Consider the following 16,296-nt stretch of genomic DNA (forward strand, 5'->3'; position numbering starts at 1 on the left):
GAAGTTATCGTCATCTACATCTTACAACGCCAATTCTAATTAGAGTCTTACAACTTCGATCGACCTACTTATGCAAAGTAATTTTCCATTATAAACTTACGATAGCTAACGCGTTGAAGTCTTTTATGCCCATTAAAATTACTTTCGGGTGGAAGATTTTTTAATGGCTAAAAAACCAATAGTTACCTCATTTCTAATCTGTAGGATCCGGGCATTAGTCAACATGTTGATTTGTATCTACTCTTTTTCTTACGTTATACCGCATTTCTTTAATCTACTTTTCTCTCCTCAAATCATAATTGTGAAATAAAACAGGGGGCAGAAGAAAGAAGACCAAGTACTATTTAATTTAACAAGATCCTTAATCGCGAAGCATCCGGCCCGAATTCGTATTGATAACGAGACATTATGCGATAATTCACAATCGATAGAGGGGATTGTAAGTTTAAATAAAAAGAAAACTCGGCGCCGTGGCCAGTGAGAGTGAGACGTCTAAGTGAACGCGCGCGAAAGTTGCATTCAAACTCGCGCTACAAACATATTCCTGACCGCCATTTTTTTCTAGCCCGGGATAAAATATAAACAAAATATTAGTGCTCATTATTACATACATAATTTGTGGAATAATTTTATACCAAATTAAGTATATCAAGTGTTTGGTGGTTGCTTGAGTGACAGTGCAAGTGATAAGTGACTTTCGCCGTCTGTTTGTGCAGGATGATGATCACACGTAATTTAAAGGTAAGGACTTTTTACATTACCTACATGGTGGTAGTTATCACTCATTAAAAAAAACCATGCACAGTTGACCGATATTTTTCACAACGCAGTAAATATGTACTTTACAATAACAATTATGATTGCGGTTTATTGGGAATTACTAGTTTGCAAAATATCAGACGGGTTTTTCTAGTAAAGCAGTACTTAATAATATCATGTTTTTGCACATGCTTTATGTTAATGTTTTTTCGCTCTAATATGGTTAAATGATATCACTAAATACCGGTATGATTCGAAGGTATTGTGTGTTTAAAAAACCATTTTCAACTATTGACAAGTTTCACCTTTTCGCACAATGGTGCAGAAGAAAAAAGGTGAGAAATACTCATTGTTGTAATAAAGAAAACAAGTAAAATTGAAACTGATAGAAGGTAATTAATTTCTCACCGGGTAATTGAGTTAATCTAAAAAAACGATAGTCAATATTTATATCGCTTTAAGTAATAGAGTATTGTTTTAAGTAAATAGGTAGCACACGCATGGCATTTGCGTGTCAATTGGCTCTATGTACTATCGCGGGCAATTGTGCCTGGTCACTGATAGGTTCCCTTTTTGCTTATACATTAGAAAAAAAATACTTTCTCGTTTTATCCTAATGACCTAAATGAATGATATTATGCTTTCCTAGTCTTAAATATATAAAGAGTTTTCTTTGAATATAACTGTAGTATTTTGAACGTAAAAAATCACCTGTGGTCAGGCGGAATAGTCCGCGGTAGTACATTGCGTGTCAGACTTATGTTAACAACATGCAGAACAGATGTCTTATTGATCTTGTGGTCGAACGACTGATTAACATGAGAATCGCTTGTCTATCAATGGCATTTTTTACGTGACTATAATTTAACATTTATTTCAGTGTTACATTGCCTATTTATCGAGGACTGCTATAAGCTACTTTGATTCGGAAACACGAAGTAGTTGCCAGTTTCGAACCTAGCATTACTGAAAGAGGAAAAGGAAGTTTGTAGATATAGAAACTAGTAGCGTCATAAAATAAGTAACATATGATTAATTAAATACCATAATTATGTATGTAGAACACAAATCCGGGAATTCGTAACTAAAAAAGAAAATCAATAATTATCACTAAGTTGTATGCGTAGATAATAATTATTGCTTTAAGTTTCTTAGAAACTATAACTTTGCACAATAGGCTTTTTGCATGGATGGTTTCTGCTAAATTAAAGTAACACTACTTATTAAGTTAGTTAAAAAAACACCAACAGGATAGTAGATACCACAAAAATTATAACGTTTCAAGCAAACTCTTTTCAGCTTTATACTATTATATACTGAAACAATTTCTTTATAATATTATTTTGTACATAAACTGAAACACTCCCCACAATATTCAACTAGACAATCTTTCATGAAATTGAGTAAGACCTCAGTAAGACTTGGTTAGATTAATCGATCACATGCAATTATGTACGAGAGATGGTCTACTTGACTGTACCTAATGGACATAAGCCTATTTCATATCAAACTGCAATGCTTACAACATAAGAACCAGTCAATTTAAGTCCCAAAGAACCGCTATAAATAGTTACCATTATATCTAATATTGCAACGATCGTAAAGTATGATTTTGAGCAATTCTGTCAGATTTTGTGCCAAGGCTTGAAGTTCAGGTCTCATGACTCAAACATATTCTCATAACTTTTATTGTCTAGGCATAAATTATAGGACATTGCAATTATAAGTCAGATCCCTATCTGAAATAAACTTAATCATAGTGGAACGCATGTTTATTGAACACTGAATTCGGTGGGAAAAAGAGATACCACACACGCGACGGTTCACAAATTAAATAATAGGTAATTATTATTGAGAAGCCAATTCATTTGTTAGTTTTAAAATAAGCTTTGGGTCAGTAACCCTAATTAAGAAAAGATTGACTCGTAAAACCTAAGATATTAGGTACTTAGTAGGAATTTTAATAAGGCATATTATTGCTTATAGCTTATGAAACCTAAGTTTGCGTTGAACTGTAACCTTAGTAAGTAAGTATATATTACTTACGTACAAAACTAAAGCAAGTTTTACTTCCAATGACTCATTAATGCAACTTCATGCACATTATATGAGTTCTCTTTACATCATGAATGAATAAGAGGAAGTATTTATAATAAAATGTTAACCACAATAACTATTTATATTTATTAATGAATATTTTTAGTACGTCAAATACTTTATCAGTTGTATGTACCTAAGTATCGCTACGCTTGCTCAAGGCGGATTTTCGGTTTCAGACTTTATTATACAAAGTCTCCTACGTACGTATTACCTAGAAACGTCACGTTAAGAGACAAGTAAGTCTTCTCCGTAAAGAACTACATAGTGAAGTTTCGATCACAAGTTGTCAACATTTTGCACTGTATTGCGTAATTTAGATGGCTTTACTTTTACGGCCGTAGCAATCTGCAAAATTATTTTTGATATTTCGTGGATGACCTACTCTACGGATCTGCAACAATTTAAATTTTCCAAAATGTCATACACTTGCGTGTAATTATTTTAATTTTTATCTTACAACTGTCGCAAGCCTTATTTGGTGGATAGTGAAGGTACATTTCATAGTATCTTCAGAAGACGCGAGCCAGTTTAAATTAAAAAAAAACATTTGTAACAAAGTAAATAAAACTAGAAGAATTTTCACACTATCAACTTTTTCAGTCCCATGTTGAACAATTTTAAATTGAACGTGAAAAAGAAACGACAGGTTAGAGGCACGTTTTGTTTCGGTAGCATGCGGAAAATGCATATTGTGAGCAATGTTCTAGTGATTTCATATTTCCTAGTGATATAGAACAATTAAAAAAAATATTCCTACGATTTTGTGGCTTTATGTCACACAACATGACGATGTTCAAAGAAACCTGCACAGAGGCCACCTATAATCTCGATCACGTTCGGACATTGACATGTAACGTAACACTATATTGAAAGTGAAGCCGTTTTGCTTTCTGACTGCCGCCGTCCGGTGTCAGCCAAATTATAAACATTACTATATTTAGTCCGGACAGACTTATTGCTAGAAAGTGTCCTATGTGTTTGACTGAGCTTGTAAACAATATTTACACAATAAAAAGCCTTTTCAACATACGATATACCATAGCAGATTTTTTTTTCAGAAAATAATGACACTTTGTAGCAACCTGCTTTGTTCAACATTACAAACTTTATTTCAAGAAGGTTCTAATTTGGAATGTTTTGTGACCGTTAGGACCATGAAAATATGTGTCAATAAGTCATTGTCTTCTCTCTTTAGTGGCAATAAAGCTGTTCGCAGAGTTTGACCACCCATTTGGCCCTAGGTCAACGATAATACTTGCATAACAGGCAGTAATATGATGAAATATGTCCTTTAAATTAATAGCTAATTTCAAACTTAAAAACAATAGCCCATATCCATCGCCATTTGTAGTTCTAATGTTCTGTGCAGCGATAGCAAAAAGTCATAAACTTTTAAAGGGGAATCTAACTACAGGACAAATACTAAACAGGAAAAGTAAACCAATTGTTTTTTCTTTAAACAAATAAATGATAAAAATTTTAATGATAAATATGACAAATGTGTTCTCTACACAACAAAGTATGTATTTCGTGTGCCGGATCTGCATGTCATATGCGTTACAAACTGCGGTTGAAGGCAATTTGCCTTTTGACACGGTTTCGGTAGACAAACACCATTCATCCGTAACTTAAGGAAAGTGCACATAAACCTGACTCTGTAGGAAAACATAAATGACTTACTTTATGGACATCAATAGTTAGGTATACATTTTAGTACTGTTCTACTAATTATAATGAATTAATGTTTTTTTACAAAAGTAAATACACATAAAACTTTACATTGACGATGAAAATTTAATTATTTGCGGGGAAACTACCTAAAATTTCCATCTTACATGATCTTTTCTAGGACTATTGACACTTAGTACTACTTAACCCACAAGGAAATAGACATGCACCATAATATGCAGTTATGTTATTATCACAACGAACACGGCAGTGCAGCCAGTGCCTGCGTATGTTTGACTTGCACTCCAACTTTCACCAAGAGAGCTCAAATTCTGATACCCCTACGAGAACCGTACACTGAGGAAACGTTTTATTAAATGCATTATAATTACATTCAATAACACATTAAGTATTTCTAATTGCTGTTTGGTACGATAGTAAAACAAATTAATTTTATTTTTATCTTAGTGTTAGTTCATGAAGCTGAATACACTGTACATGACTAGATTGAATAATATGAAAACTAGATGTCCTTTAAGACTTGTTCTCTCAAATTGAATAAAACCTAAACAATGCGTTTGTTTGTCACCCGTAAAACGGTTAACTCAAACTGGTTAAATGATTGTATCATTTCAGCACACTTTTGAACTGGTTTAGACTGCATAACAGTTTGAAGCTCGACTGTGATATAATAACACTGTCATTTTTGTTTGTTATTGTTTTAAACAATAGCAAATATTTAGTCTATTTCGGATGTGAAAAACACAATCCAGATGTTGGGTTTTTTGATTTTGTTTACAATGTGTTACTGTTTTTTGAAATTCCCAGCACTAGACAAGTGTAGCAGTAGGTACAAATCGTACCTACGTAATAGATCTAAACTTTCAATAAGAAAACGAATGAAGTTTGTGTAGCGATACTTTTCTATATTTCTTATAATCGATGAGTAAAAGTATAAAATAAATATTAAAACCCTCTGGCTGACCAGACTCGAGAAGGAAAGAAAGTAGTCTGCTGTTTTTCTGACAGACAATCCGGTTTGCGATACACGCCCGTTAATGACAGTGCTGTTGCCGCCGCCGTCGAAAGGTGCTTCCTATCGCGAACTTTAAAAGCGCTCTTAATGACTCCAAGTGAATGTCGATTTATTATTGTACAAAATTGGCGAAAGAATCGGGCAAATGAACATATCGACTAATTAAAAATCGACTAGATGTACCCAACATCAATCTTGAAACATTAGAGGAAAGAATATGCAGCTTTCATTAAGATTACGTGGCCACATGGTATTTCCAGAAATAATATTGCGGCAACTGCAACCTCTGCCGGATCCTGATTCTAGATTACAGATAACATCTTCGCAACGAGTACGTAACAATACGGTTTAAACAACTAACATTAATTAAGTATATTATTTAACAGCTCACGTTGAATTTGTGCTCTCTGATTCGACAGTGTTGCGTCACTTTATAAGGAAAAGTTTGCGAAATTAATGAAGATCTAGAAAGATGTTATGTCTAATTGCGGTCACTACATTTACGGAAATTATTATACGATGGATATAAGTTCAGGAATACTGATTGGAATCGCTCGATTTTAGTGCCATCTTTATTACTTGTATTAATTCAATGATCACAAATATAACTAAGAACGTGCTCACAGTTGAACTGTTTCAAAATGTTGTCGGTTATAAGTCAATAAATTGTAATAATAAGCATAAGTTAGTCTACCTACGAGTAAAGATGATTGCATGTTTAGGAATCTGTTCTGTGTTCCTCTAGATAGATTATTATTATCCATTTACAAGTTAGGCGTTTATTACGAATATTAAACTTTCCTTCGATTAAGCTATGTGTAATAATGTAAGATTATATAGAGTAGTCATCCTGTAGTGCCATAATTTCTCTTTTAATGTTCATTGTGGGTATAATGCGTTATGATAGGTAATAATCTCAGCTCAAACGTGTATGTATGTAATAAATAAAAACATACAAATAGGTAGTGTGTTTTGTTAACCTACAGTGTGTTGACTTAAGCCTACAAAGTGAGTGTAGTTTGTTGACTATTTTCATTCTTAATCTCCTTTCGTAAACAAAGAAGATGCCTATTATCAACAATAGTTGTTCACTAATTTTACAAGTTAACCAAAACAGCGTTGAATTCATCCCATACAAACGAGAAGATCAAAGATCAAACATTGACATCACGACGACTTTCTACAACCTTTACGACATTCGTTTTCCAAATGTAACCTACGCGCTTTTTGTGGCAGCCTTCTTATATTTCCCAAGTTCTTTTTTTTTCAAAATACTTTATAGTGTAAAAGTTTTATGTAAGCGACGCGACATTACGACATAATAATCATTCTTTGACGCCCATTGTTTGAAATAAAAAATGTCTTAAAAGGAAATGGTTGGTACCGATATGCTATTATGATGCTCCACTGCATTCAAATTGCCATGTAGGTATGACACTTATAAGCACTCGTTGGCCTGTAATTGAACAGTTTCCTTTAAAGTCGCTAATTCTCTAAGTGCGTACACGATAAATTGGTTTATTGGCCTGATTAACAACCAGTCATTAGTCGTCATGGTGGTTATTGTTCTACGTAAAATTTTATCTGGATGACGTCTTCCTTAACCGTTCTAAGAAAGTAGGTATAATTTCTTTCCTGTAAAACATTGATACCAGCTACTAGGCATACAGAGTGCAGTGATGTTTTTTTTTATATCAAGCTTGGTAGATATTTAGTTGCCAAACTGATTCAGACATCGATGTTAAGAAAAGTGTGTTATGTGCATAAGCACATTGCAAACTTTCTTCCAGTTTATAGAAATGTAGAATAAACCAAAATTCTTAATCAAAATGATCATAAAGGAGAGTCTATTTGAATCTCCATAAAAATGATATTTCACAATGAAATAAGCGTACTTTCTTTGTTCTGGTCCAATATGAAAGACCTACATACCAAGCTCTTTCTAAAGTCTACAACCGACAAACAGGAAATTAAATGTCGCTAATTACTACCACCATGTCTCGAAGATTGTCGTATCTTTACGCATAGTATAACAAGAAGGCGTGTCTTCACATTTTACGCGTATATTTATAAGTAGGTAGTCGTTACTATTTAACAACCGTGAAATTGGAAGATGACATTACCGGTTTGTAAGAAAACACTGGTCTTTGACCTTATTTTCCGATAAAAGTTAATTTATTAAATCAAATCGGGTATGCATGTTTCTGGGCTGGTAAAGGGTGTTTTATGCAACTGTATGCTAAATCGAGTCCATCTGATATCTGCTCTTAGAGGTCCATTAATTACGTGACATCTTACAAATCTCACTAAGGTGAAGCGCGAAGATCATACACATGTAAACAGTAAATAGAAACAAAATGTTCCTTAATATTTCGAGTTTATTTATAACCGTTTATCTGTAACACATAGTTTGTTTCAAAACTCTAGACTTGTCTGTTTCGGTTGGAGGAGCAACATTCCAATTTTACACATCGGCGCCGATAACAGACACTTTAAAAAATAAACTTCCGTTTTGCGTGGTTTTTGCATCTACTTAGCGTATACTTCCAACATTATAGGGGAGGGAGTCAAGTATGTGTTTTTCAGTGACATGCAAAGTTTATAGCGGGAACTGTATGTTGCTCAATTGAGGGTTTTATTAGATCTATCGATATAGAGATTATGCATTTTTCTGAGTAATCGTATTAGTCTAAGACTTTAGTTATCTCGTGATCTTAAATTTTGATTCTTTCTTAAAGCTTGACCCAGTTTTGGTCAGGAAGTCAATGTCAATGTTTAACAAATAAAACCGGTCTAAAGATGGTGAATTTCTCCACTAAAAACGAAACCTACTAGAAGTCAGAGAAATTTTGTTTACATAGTTTTTCAATCATGTTGACATTCGAATGTTAGAATTCATATATTATGTAAATAACCTCAGGGCCACGAAGAGAGCGATTTTAAACTGTTTATGAAAATATTATTTAGTGTGGTGTAATATTATAAAAAGTTTACATTGAACATAACCTGGTATATTTATGACTTCTAAAAAGCAGAAAGATTTAAATACGTTTTAAATCCAAACAAAATTAGAAAATGAAAAATAAAATTGAAAAGGTTAACAAATGGGTAGATATTATCCAATTTCCAAGAAGAATTCATTACTTAATAAAATTGTGTCTCTGGCTCATCGCTTCCGGCGCAAGAAGTAACGGCGTCGTGGCCCAAGCGGAACCATGCGGGTGACGTCACACCGGCGCGCGCGCATAAAAACTTTCGCTTTTCACTGCCAAGGCTTGGTTCGTGCCTGCGCGCTATCGCCGTAATCATATCTTGTTCTAACAATATACCTATTGTTTTATATTACTTACCAATTGCTTAAATTGTTTGGAAATGTGGAAACTATAACAAGACGTATTAAGTTCTACAACGTTATGGTTTCCTACGCAATTTATTGTTTAAGTCTTATTCTCGTCGTGTTGCGCCGACCGCTGCTTGTTACATGTTTTATGTGAGCAATTATTTAGAGTAGCTTAGCATTCTGTGACAATGCTTATGATCAACATTTCATCTTCGTACTTAGCCGCCGTAAGTGATGTAACAAAAGAGCACTGACTTTTGTTGCAGTCATAACACACGAGTGTGATAAACTACGACAAGGTAATAGCTTTAGGTGAAAAATAAGTAATAGAACATACTTTTGAACGTTAAGAATTATGCTTCTGAGGGTCCTACTGCATTTTATGAATAGACTAGCTTCTGCCAGCAGTATACATAGGTACATATATTCTTCTCATATGAGTTATGTTACAGCCTAGTTTCATCAAAATCCGTTCAGTCGTCTGCGCGGAACAGTAACGAACATTCATACCTATATCCTAGCAAACTTTCGCACTTGTAATATAATTACTATATTACGATTTGACTGATCTTGATCTATCTTTGCAGTTATGGATATGTGTGGCGTGCCTGGCGTCATCGCTGGCAGCGCCGTCGCCGTCGCCATCACCTTCACAGAACCCACAACTGTATCTGGACATCATCGACATGGCGGCCATCAGCAGAATGTCACCACAGCAACTGGAAGCTTTAGCTGAAGGGTTAGCAGCTGAAGAGATCATGAGGTACGATGCATTACTTTATATTACGCCCATTAAGAAGATTACTTATCATGAATCTCTACTGTTGCCTATCTCACTTGCTTGGCTCTGCCATCGTTATATACTTAGTTTTAGTGCCTTTGGTAAATAAATGAAGTTGATATTTTAAAACCTTTGGCCTTTGGACCTGAGAGATATAGCAGTCTCTTTTCATATATTGAAAGAGATACAACAGTTTTTTTTTTTCGAATTTCAACACTGTTTTCTATTCACTAGGACAAAGCGGTCGTCAGCTCAAGCGCTAACGTCAGTGGTGTCCAAGGCGTCATCAGGGATACAAAGCAAAGTAGGGCTGTTGGGTCAGGCCTCCGCTTTCATCGCGTCTGCGTCCAGCAAGAACGGGGGAGAAGAGGGACATGGATATAACTATGAACCGGTGAGTCAATATTGACATCAAAATCTTGTCTTATGAGTAATAATGGTCAATTTCGCCCTACAAGTGAGACGTCTCCAATATATAAATCACTTTTTGTTAAATGAGGGTACAACATACTAACTATGCTCTCATTACAAAATTGGGCTACATGAATATTTTGCACTCTTTGTCTCATTGCTAGAAGCATATTGCGCGACTAAATCCTAAAATTTCCTTGCAGCACCATCAAGACGAGAAATACGACTACTGGGGCTTAAAGAAGTCGATCTTGTACACATTATTCCAAGCCGTGAAGGCCATCACCGGTGGTGTGACGATCCTGAAGGGACAGCTGATCAAGGGAGGCGGCGCGCTCGCGGCTACGCTCGGCAAGGTCATCTCCGTGAAGGGAGACGCCGTCAGCAACCTCGGCAAGAAGATCGTCAGCTCCGCAGCCCTCAGCCACAAGAAACCACATAGTGAGTAGTTCCTTTTAGTTACCAGGTAACCACTGGAATCTATAAGAATGCACTACTAGGTTAAGCAAAAATCTTGCCATTCTATTTACGAGTAAAAAATGATTAATACTTTCATAACTTTTTTTGCTCAATGAAAATTACTAATAGGTTTAATTTAAAGGATTAAGCAACTATTATGTAAATAATAAATATAAGTTGTAGACTTAGCTTCTAATATTAGAAAGTGGCAGGTTGATAGCCTCTTGATACTGCATACGAATTAGAAGCGGTTAAAAGTGAATGGTAAAAATTAAGGTTTATATGTCACCGTCAAAAATATTCAACGAGGCTATGCACGTGAATATTAAGTCATTTTTAACTGCGACTTTAAATAACTATTGCATGGTTTATATTAGTACACGTAATTATGAGAGTTATGTCAGCACCAATTACCTTAATTGGGTAACAGTTAATAAAACTACTAGATCGTGATTACTTAGTGATACATAAGTGGCCTTTATAAAATTCATGTTAGTAGGTGAACCCTTCTAAATTAATAATAAATTATTAAGACATGCAAATAAATCATTATTTCGCAAGTCCAAGATTCTTGCCATTTATTCACAAGTTCCAACGAGGCAACGAGGGATCGGGAATAGACAATTTATTATTGTAACATTACGATTATTTGCTTTTGAGGAATTCTAAATTATTATGGGCTTATTAGTGAGGCTTATGGTCTGCTGTGATATGTTTATCAAATTCGAAATTATTTGTTCTTTTGGACCAAAAATATATTTTTAAGATTGGCGCATCATTTGGAGAAATTCAGAATTTAGAGTTTAGTACGGGAAGTCAGTGACTTTGATTTTGCATGCATGTATCTCTTTCTTCCTTAAGCTTTTAGAATAGTTAGCGATTTACATAGTCAAACCTGTAAATATACTCACTGTACAAATTAAACTTCTCTGAAAGATATTTCAGTTATATATGGTTGAGTGGTATCCTGTGCGATGTTGTAAATATTATAATAAAATAAAATTGTAACAAAAGTGAAGTCTTTTCTTTCCTTTGTATTAAGTATATGTATTACTTTCATTGTATATATACAGGGTGTTTGGCGCATGGACCGACACAATTTTTTGGGGGATTCGTGAGGCCATGTACTAGTTTTCACTCATAGACCCAATGTCCTATATGTCACTGTATTCGAGATACGATTTTTTTTGTTTGTTTTTAAAAATTACCGGAACTATCACCTTTAAAACGCTATAACTTTTCAGTCTGTTGTCGAATTTACACCAAATCACTTTCATTGCGTTCTCTGATGTATTATTATTCCAAATAAAACATAAATTCATAGCACTAGATGGAAAAAAAATACTTGTTGAGCTTCCAAAGTCTTAAAAATGAAAAAACGTATGAAAAATGTCAAATTCAAAATTAATTATAAAAAAAAGTAAAAGCTTTTATGAACTTCATTTAATAAAAAAAAAATGCCTACTTAATACCCTTTCCAACGATATGCCACATGGGTGTGAAATCATTAATAATGTCGTCACAAACCTAAAGGTACACATTAACCAGTGCCAGGGTAATGAAAACACAAAAATGTTTTAAAATGTTTTAATTAAATTTAAGTTATAAATTATGTTCAAAATGACTGCCTCTGTTGCGAATGCATGCACGGCATCTTTTTCTAATTTCTACAGTCGTCGTCCTCAGTCGCATTTCTGCTTTCATAATTTCAAAGGCGCAATTTATTCTTTCGATTAAAATTTCTCTTGTGGGTACTTCAGTCGCATACACAATTTCTTTTGCACGGCCCCAGACATAAAAATCCAAGGGCGTCAGGTCTGGTGAACGTGCAGGCCAAGGAATTGGGCCGCCTCTTCCGATCCATGAATTTGGAAAACAGTTGTCCAAATGTTCTCGCACGTCTCGCTGGTAATGTGCTGGACAGCCATCATTTTGGAAAATAATTGGTTCTCCATCTAATACTGGTAATACCAATTCAGGTAAATCTTCGAGTAAAAAATTCAAATAATTTTCTCCGGTCAGGCGCTCTGGTAAGAAATGTGGACCGATCAGGTGTCTTCCAATAACCCCCGCCCAAACGTTTACACTAAACTTAGTTTGAAAGGAACTTTGTCTTTTCTTGCGGGGATTTTGTCTTTTTTGCGCCCAATGGTGAAGGTTGTGGAGATTCACAATTCCCTCGTGATTAAAATTGGATTCATCAGTCCACAAAATTCTTTTTAAAAAATTTGTATCATCTACGTCCGTATGCATCATAAATCGGCAAAAATCGAGCCGTCTCCTGTGATCATCATCTATGAGACCTAGAACAATCCATTAAAGACTGGTAAAAATTCACTTTTTGAATGGCAAAAACTAACATAAATTTAAAAGATAAAATTAGAAAAAATAAAAGTTACTAGGTATTTATTTGAAAAACGAACCAGTAAAGCTACAAGGATATTTGTAAACGTTTAAAATAAGTGTATGGTTAAAACCATTTTAAAATACAAGTTTTTTGGGTGCAAAATTTCAGCACAATAAGGTCGAAGATAACTGGTTCAAAATTTAGTTTTACGATTTCGCCTGATAAAATAAATAAAGTACTTAACGTACCTTGAACAGAAGTGTAGTGATACGCATGCTTTCCATTTTCCCGAAGAACTGACCAAACTTTCCAAACCGACAAGTGAAGTCTTTCAGCTACAACTCGAATACTTGTCGTTGGATCCTCATCAAAAGCTTGCAAAATGCTTTCATCAATTACAACATTATGTTGCCTCACATTAACGCGAGGCTCTTGGAAATTTATGTTTCCAGTCTCCCTCAGACGTCGATAGGTTGTAGCAAACGTCTCGTGGTGTGGTATACGCCGGTTAGGATAACGCTGCTGGTAAATTCTACGCGCTTCACGAGCGTTACAATTAGCGCTGCCATATGCCAACAACATGTCAGCATACTCTTCGTTGCTGAAGTTAGGCATTGTAACAAGCACGGTGAATACACCAACAGTTTAACAGAAAAGTTCAACAAACAAAACTTAACAAAAACAAACTTTAACAAAAAACAACGAAATAGGAAAACGTGAAATACACGGACACTTCCGATAGCAGAGATAGTCAAATCTCGACTAAACAAGGATCACATAACAAACTCCAACCCAATGATAGACAAAGACAAGAGATATTTTTCATGCGTAAGAAAGAGACAGGCAGTTTACCTGCCAATTACCTGCTTACCATTGTTCTATCAAACGGGTTCGTTGTTAGAGACGTTAGAGTGCGTGTTCGTTCCTGCTCTGATTTTGACGACATTATTAATGATTTCACACCCATGTGGCATATCGTTGGAAAGGGTATTAAGTAGGCAATTTTTTTTTATTAAACGAAGTTCATAAAAGCTTTTACTTTTTTTTATAATTAATTTTGAATTTGACATTTTTCATACGTTTTTTCATTTTTAAGAGTTTGGAAGCTCAACAAGTATTTTTTTTCCATCTAGTGCTATGAATTTATGTTTTATTTGGAATAATAATACATCAGAGAACGCAATGAAAGTGATTTGGTGTAAATTCGACAACAGACTGAAAAGTTATAGCGTTTTAAAGGTGATAGTTCCGGTAATTTTTAAAAACAAACAAAAAAAATCGTATCTCGAATACAGTGACATATAGGACATTGGGTCTATGAGTGAAAACTAGTACATGGCCTCACGAATCCCCCAAAAATTTTTGTCGGTCCATGCGCCAAACACCCTGTATATCTGAAATATTTATTTGTATATAATTTTATTTTAGTAGATAAGTTTTACATTGTGAATGTCTGCAGGCTTGAAGTAAAAGTCGTTCAAAAAAGGTTAAAGTTACGTTGGTTGAAAAGATTTCATAATTGACTGAAGTCTGCATAAGGTCTGAGTTAGGCTCGGAATATAATTTACTTAATAGTTTTTGTTAATTAGAAATGTGGTTAGTATAAACAAATGCCTCCAACTAACTATGAAGATATCATTAACTACACCACACAATTAGCCTAAAATGCATGAGGATACGTAAAAAAAAAATCGTCAAAGGCATCTCTTTTATTGAAAAAAAAAACCTTTTTTGACGTAAGAATGCACGTAATTGCGTACGCATCTGACCTATTATTGGAATTGATTTACGGTTACTATATGTCAAACAATTATTCCCTGAATCCTGACCGCATAATTATAAATGTAATCGACGCAACTAAAACGTCATATTAATGTAATTAATTTGTCATTAATAAAGGGAATACTTGCAATGCAGTTAAAAAGCATTTAATTGTCCTGTTACGTAAGAGATAACAGTACCTTTGCGGAAAGCAGATTTTTCCAATTATTATTGCGGTATTATGATATAATTCAATATTTCGTATATGTCATGACGGGAAAACCCGTGCGTCACACATAGGTACCTCACAACAAATCTCACAAATCAGATTACCATATTTGAGTTTATTGAACTTTTTATTTGGAGCTTCATCAAGTAGAAGTCACAATTAAATGTTAAAAAAATATTACTACCATACTAGGCTATTTTGTGGTAAATTCTATACCAACTAGTAATTAGTTAGTAGTACAAGAGTTCCTAGCCGCTCTATTATACATTTTATTTACGAACCTAGCCGCTATATGCTTTATTGACTTCAGTTTTAGGTAATTCCATCTGGCTTTTCCTCTGTAATGCACAATTTGTAAATCCTACTGTTATCTACACCTGGCTAAAGTAAAGCAGGTAACTCAACCTTGCAAACACAGTTCTTATCATAAAGTTGTGTCGTCACACTCATTCGACCAAGCAAAACAATGTGTTTCCCTAAAAATCTACGGAGTTTATCATAAATTTACAGGAAAATTTACAAAAACATATAGGTTATTTACCGGTTGCCTACTTAGCCTACAAACAAGCCACGACGTACATATGTGTGTATGCTCAGATAGCCATGCGGGAAGGAATTAGGATTGACCGCTCTGATTTGAAAATTATTATGAAATTGCCTGCAATCTAAAAATACTAAAAATCGTCAATGTCGAAATCGAAAATGTCCAAATCGTCTTGTAAATGGACTTATGTGAAAAATCATTAAATGACCTCTGTAGGTGCAGTCGGACAGAGTATCAGACTTTTCCTGATCAAATCTCTTGGTGTACTATAGCCGCGGTAACTCTTTCGAACAATCGAGCAGAAGAAGACTTTACGGGAAGATGGGTCCTACAACATTAGGCCCAGTCTACATATAGAAATAAAGATCTGATTTGCAGTCTACATATGGTACATAGCTCGGCAAGAGTTTCGATTTTTGTATGAGGATCAGTCTGCGGACTGTGCACTTAGTGACATTAAAAAGTGGCCCAGTTATGCTTTTCATTATTCTATGGTTATAGCCATAATTCGTTGGTATCCGTGTCTCTTTTGAAGAAATACAACTTCTTTACTTCTAATGATTCTTGCAAATTTTGCGTGCTAGAGACAATAAGGAGTTTCAGGCTAAAGGGTGTTCTATAATTTTCCAGGCACGGCAGTATACGGCCCTCCTCCTACCGCGCACCTGGAGTACGGGCCTCCCACCGCGTACGGCGCTCCCACTGCGCCCGCGCACTTCACCGCTCCCTCCGTGCCCACGGGGTACGCGGCACACAAGTACCCCGCGCAGCTAGACGGTAAGATCACCAACTTTATGAAGCCCTTAATAAGTCTAATGGTTAGGAATAGTTATTTGAATTACCGGTAAATACGACAAAATA

General features: G+C 34.9%; 1 protein-coding gene across 1 annotated transcript in view; it reads left to right on the plus strand.

Annotated features, from left to right (window-relative positions):
- The first annotated feature begins 606 nt into the window (after window positions 1–606).
- LOC124632140 overlaps window positions 607–16,296 on the plus strand; it is a 28,240-nt gene continuing 12,550 nt past the window's right edge. Inside the window, exons 1-5 of the mRNA XM_047166827.1 lie at window positions 607–741; window positions 9,491–9,666; window positions 9,919–10,078; window positions 10,299–10,536; window positions 16,066–16,212. Coding sequence (XP_047022783.1) covers window positions 718–741; window positions 9,491–9,666; window positions 9,919–10,078; window positions 10,299–10,536; window positions 16,066–16,212 — 745 coding nt within the window. The 5' untranslated portion in view covers window positions 607–717. The remainder of the gene's footprint in view (window positions 742–9,490; window positions 9,667–9,918; window positions 10,079–10,298; window positions 10,537–16,065; window positions 16,213–16,296) is intronic.

This window comes from Helicoverpa zea, chromosome 7, assembly GCF_022581195.2.
Source record: "Helicoverpa zea isolate HzStark_Cry1AcR chromosome 7, ilHelZeax1.1, whole genome shotgun sequence".
In the NCBI taxonomy this organism is placed as follows: Eukaryota; Metazoa; Arthropoda; class Insecta; order Lepidoptera; family Noctuidae; genus Helicoverpa; species Helicoverpa zea.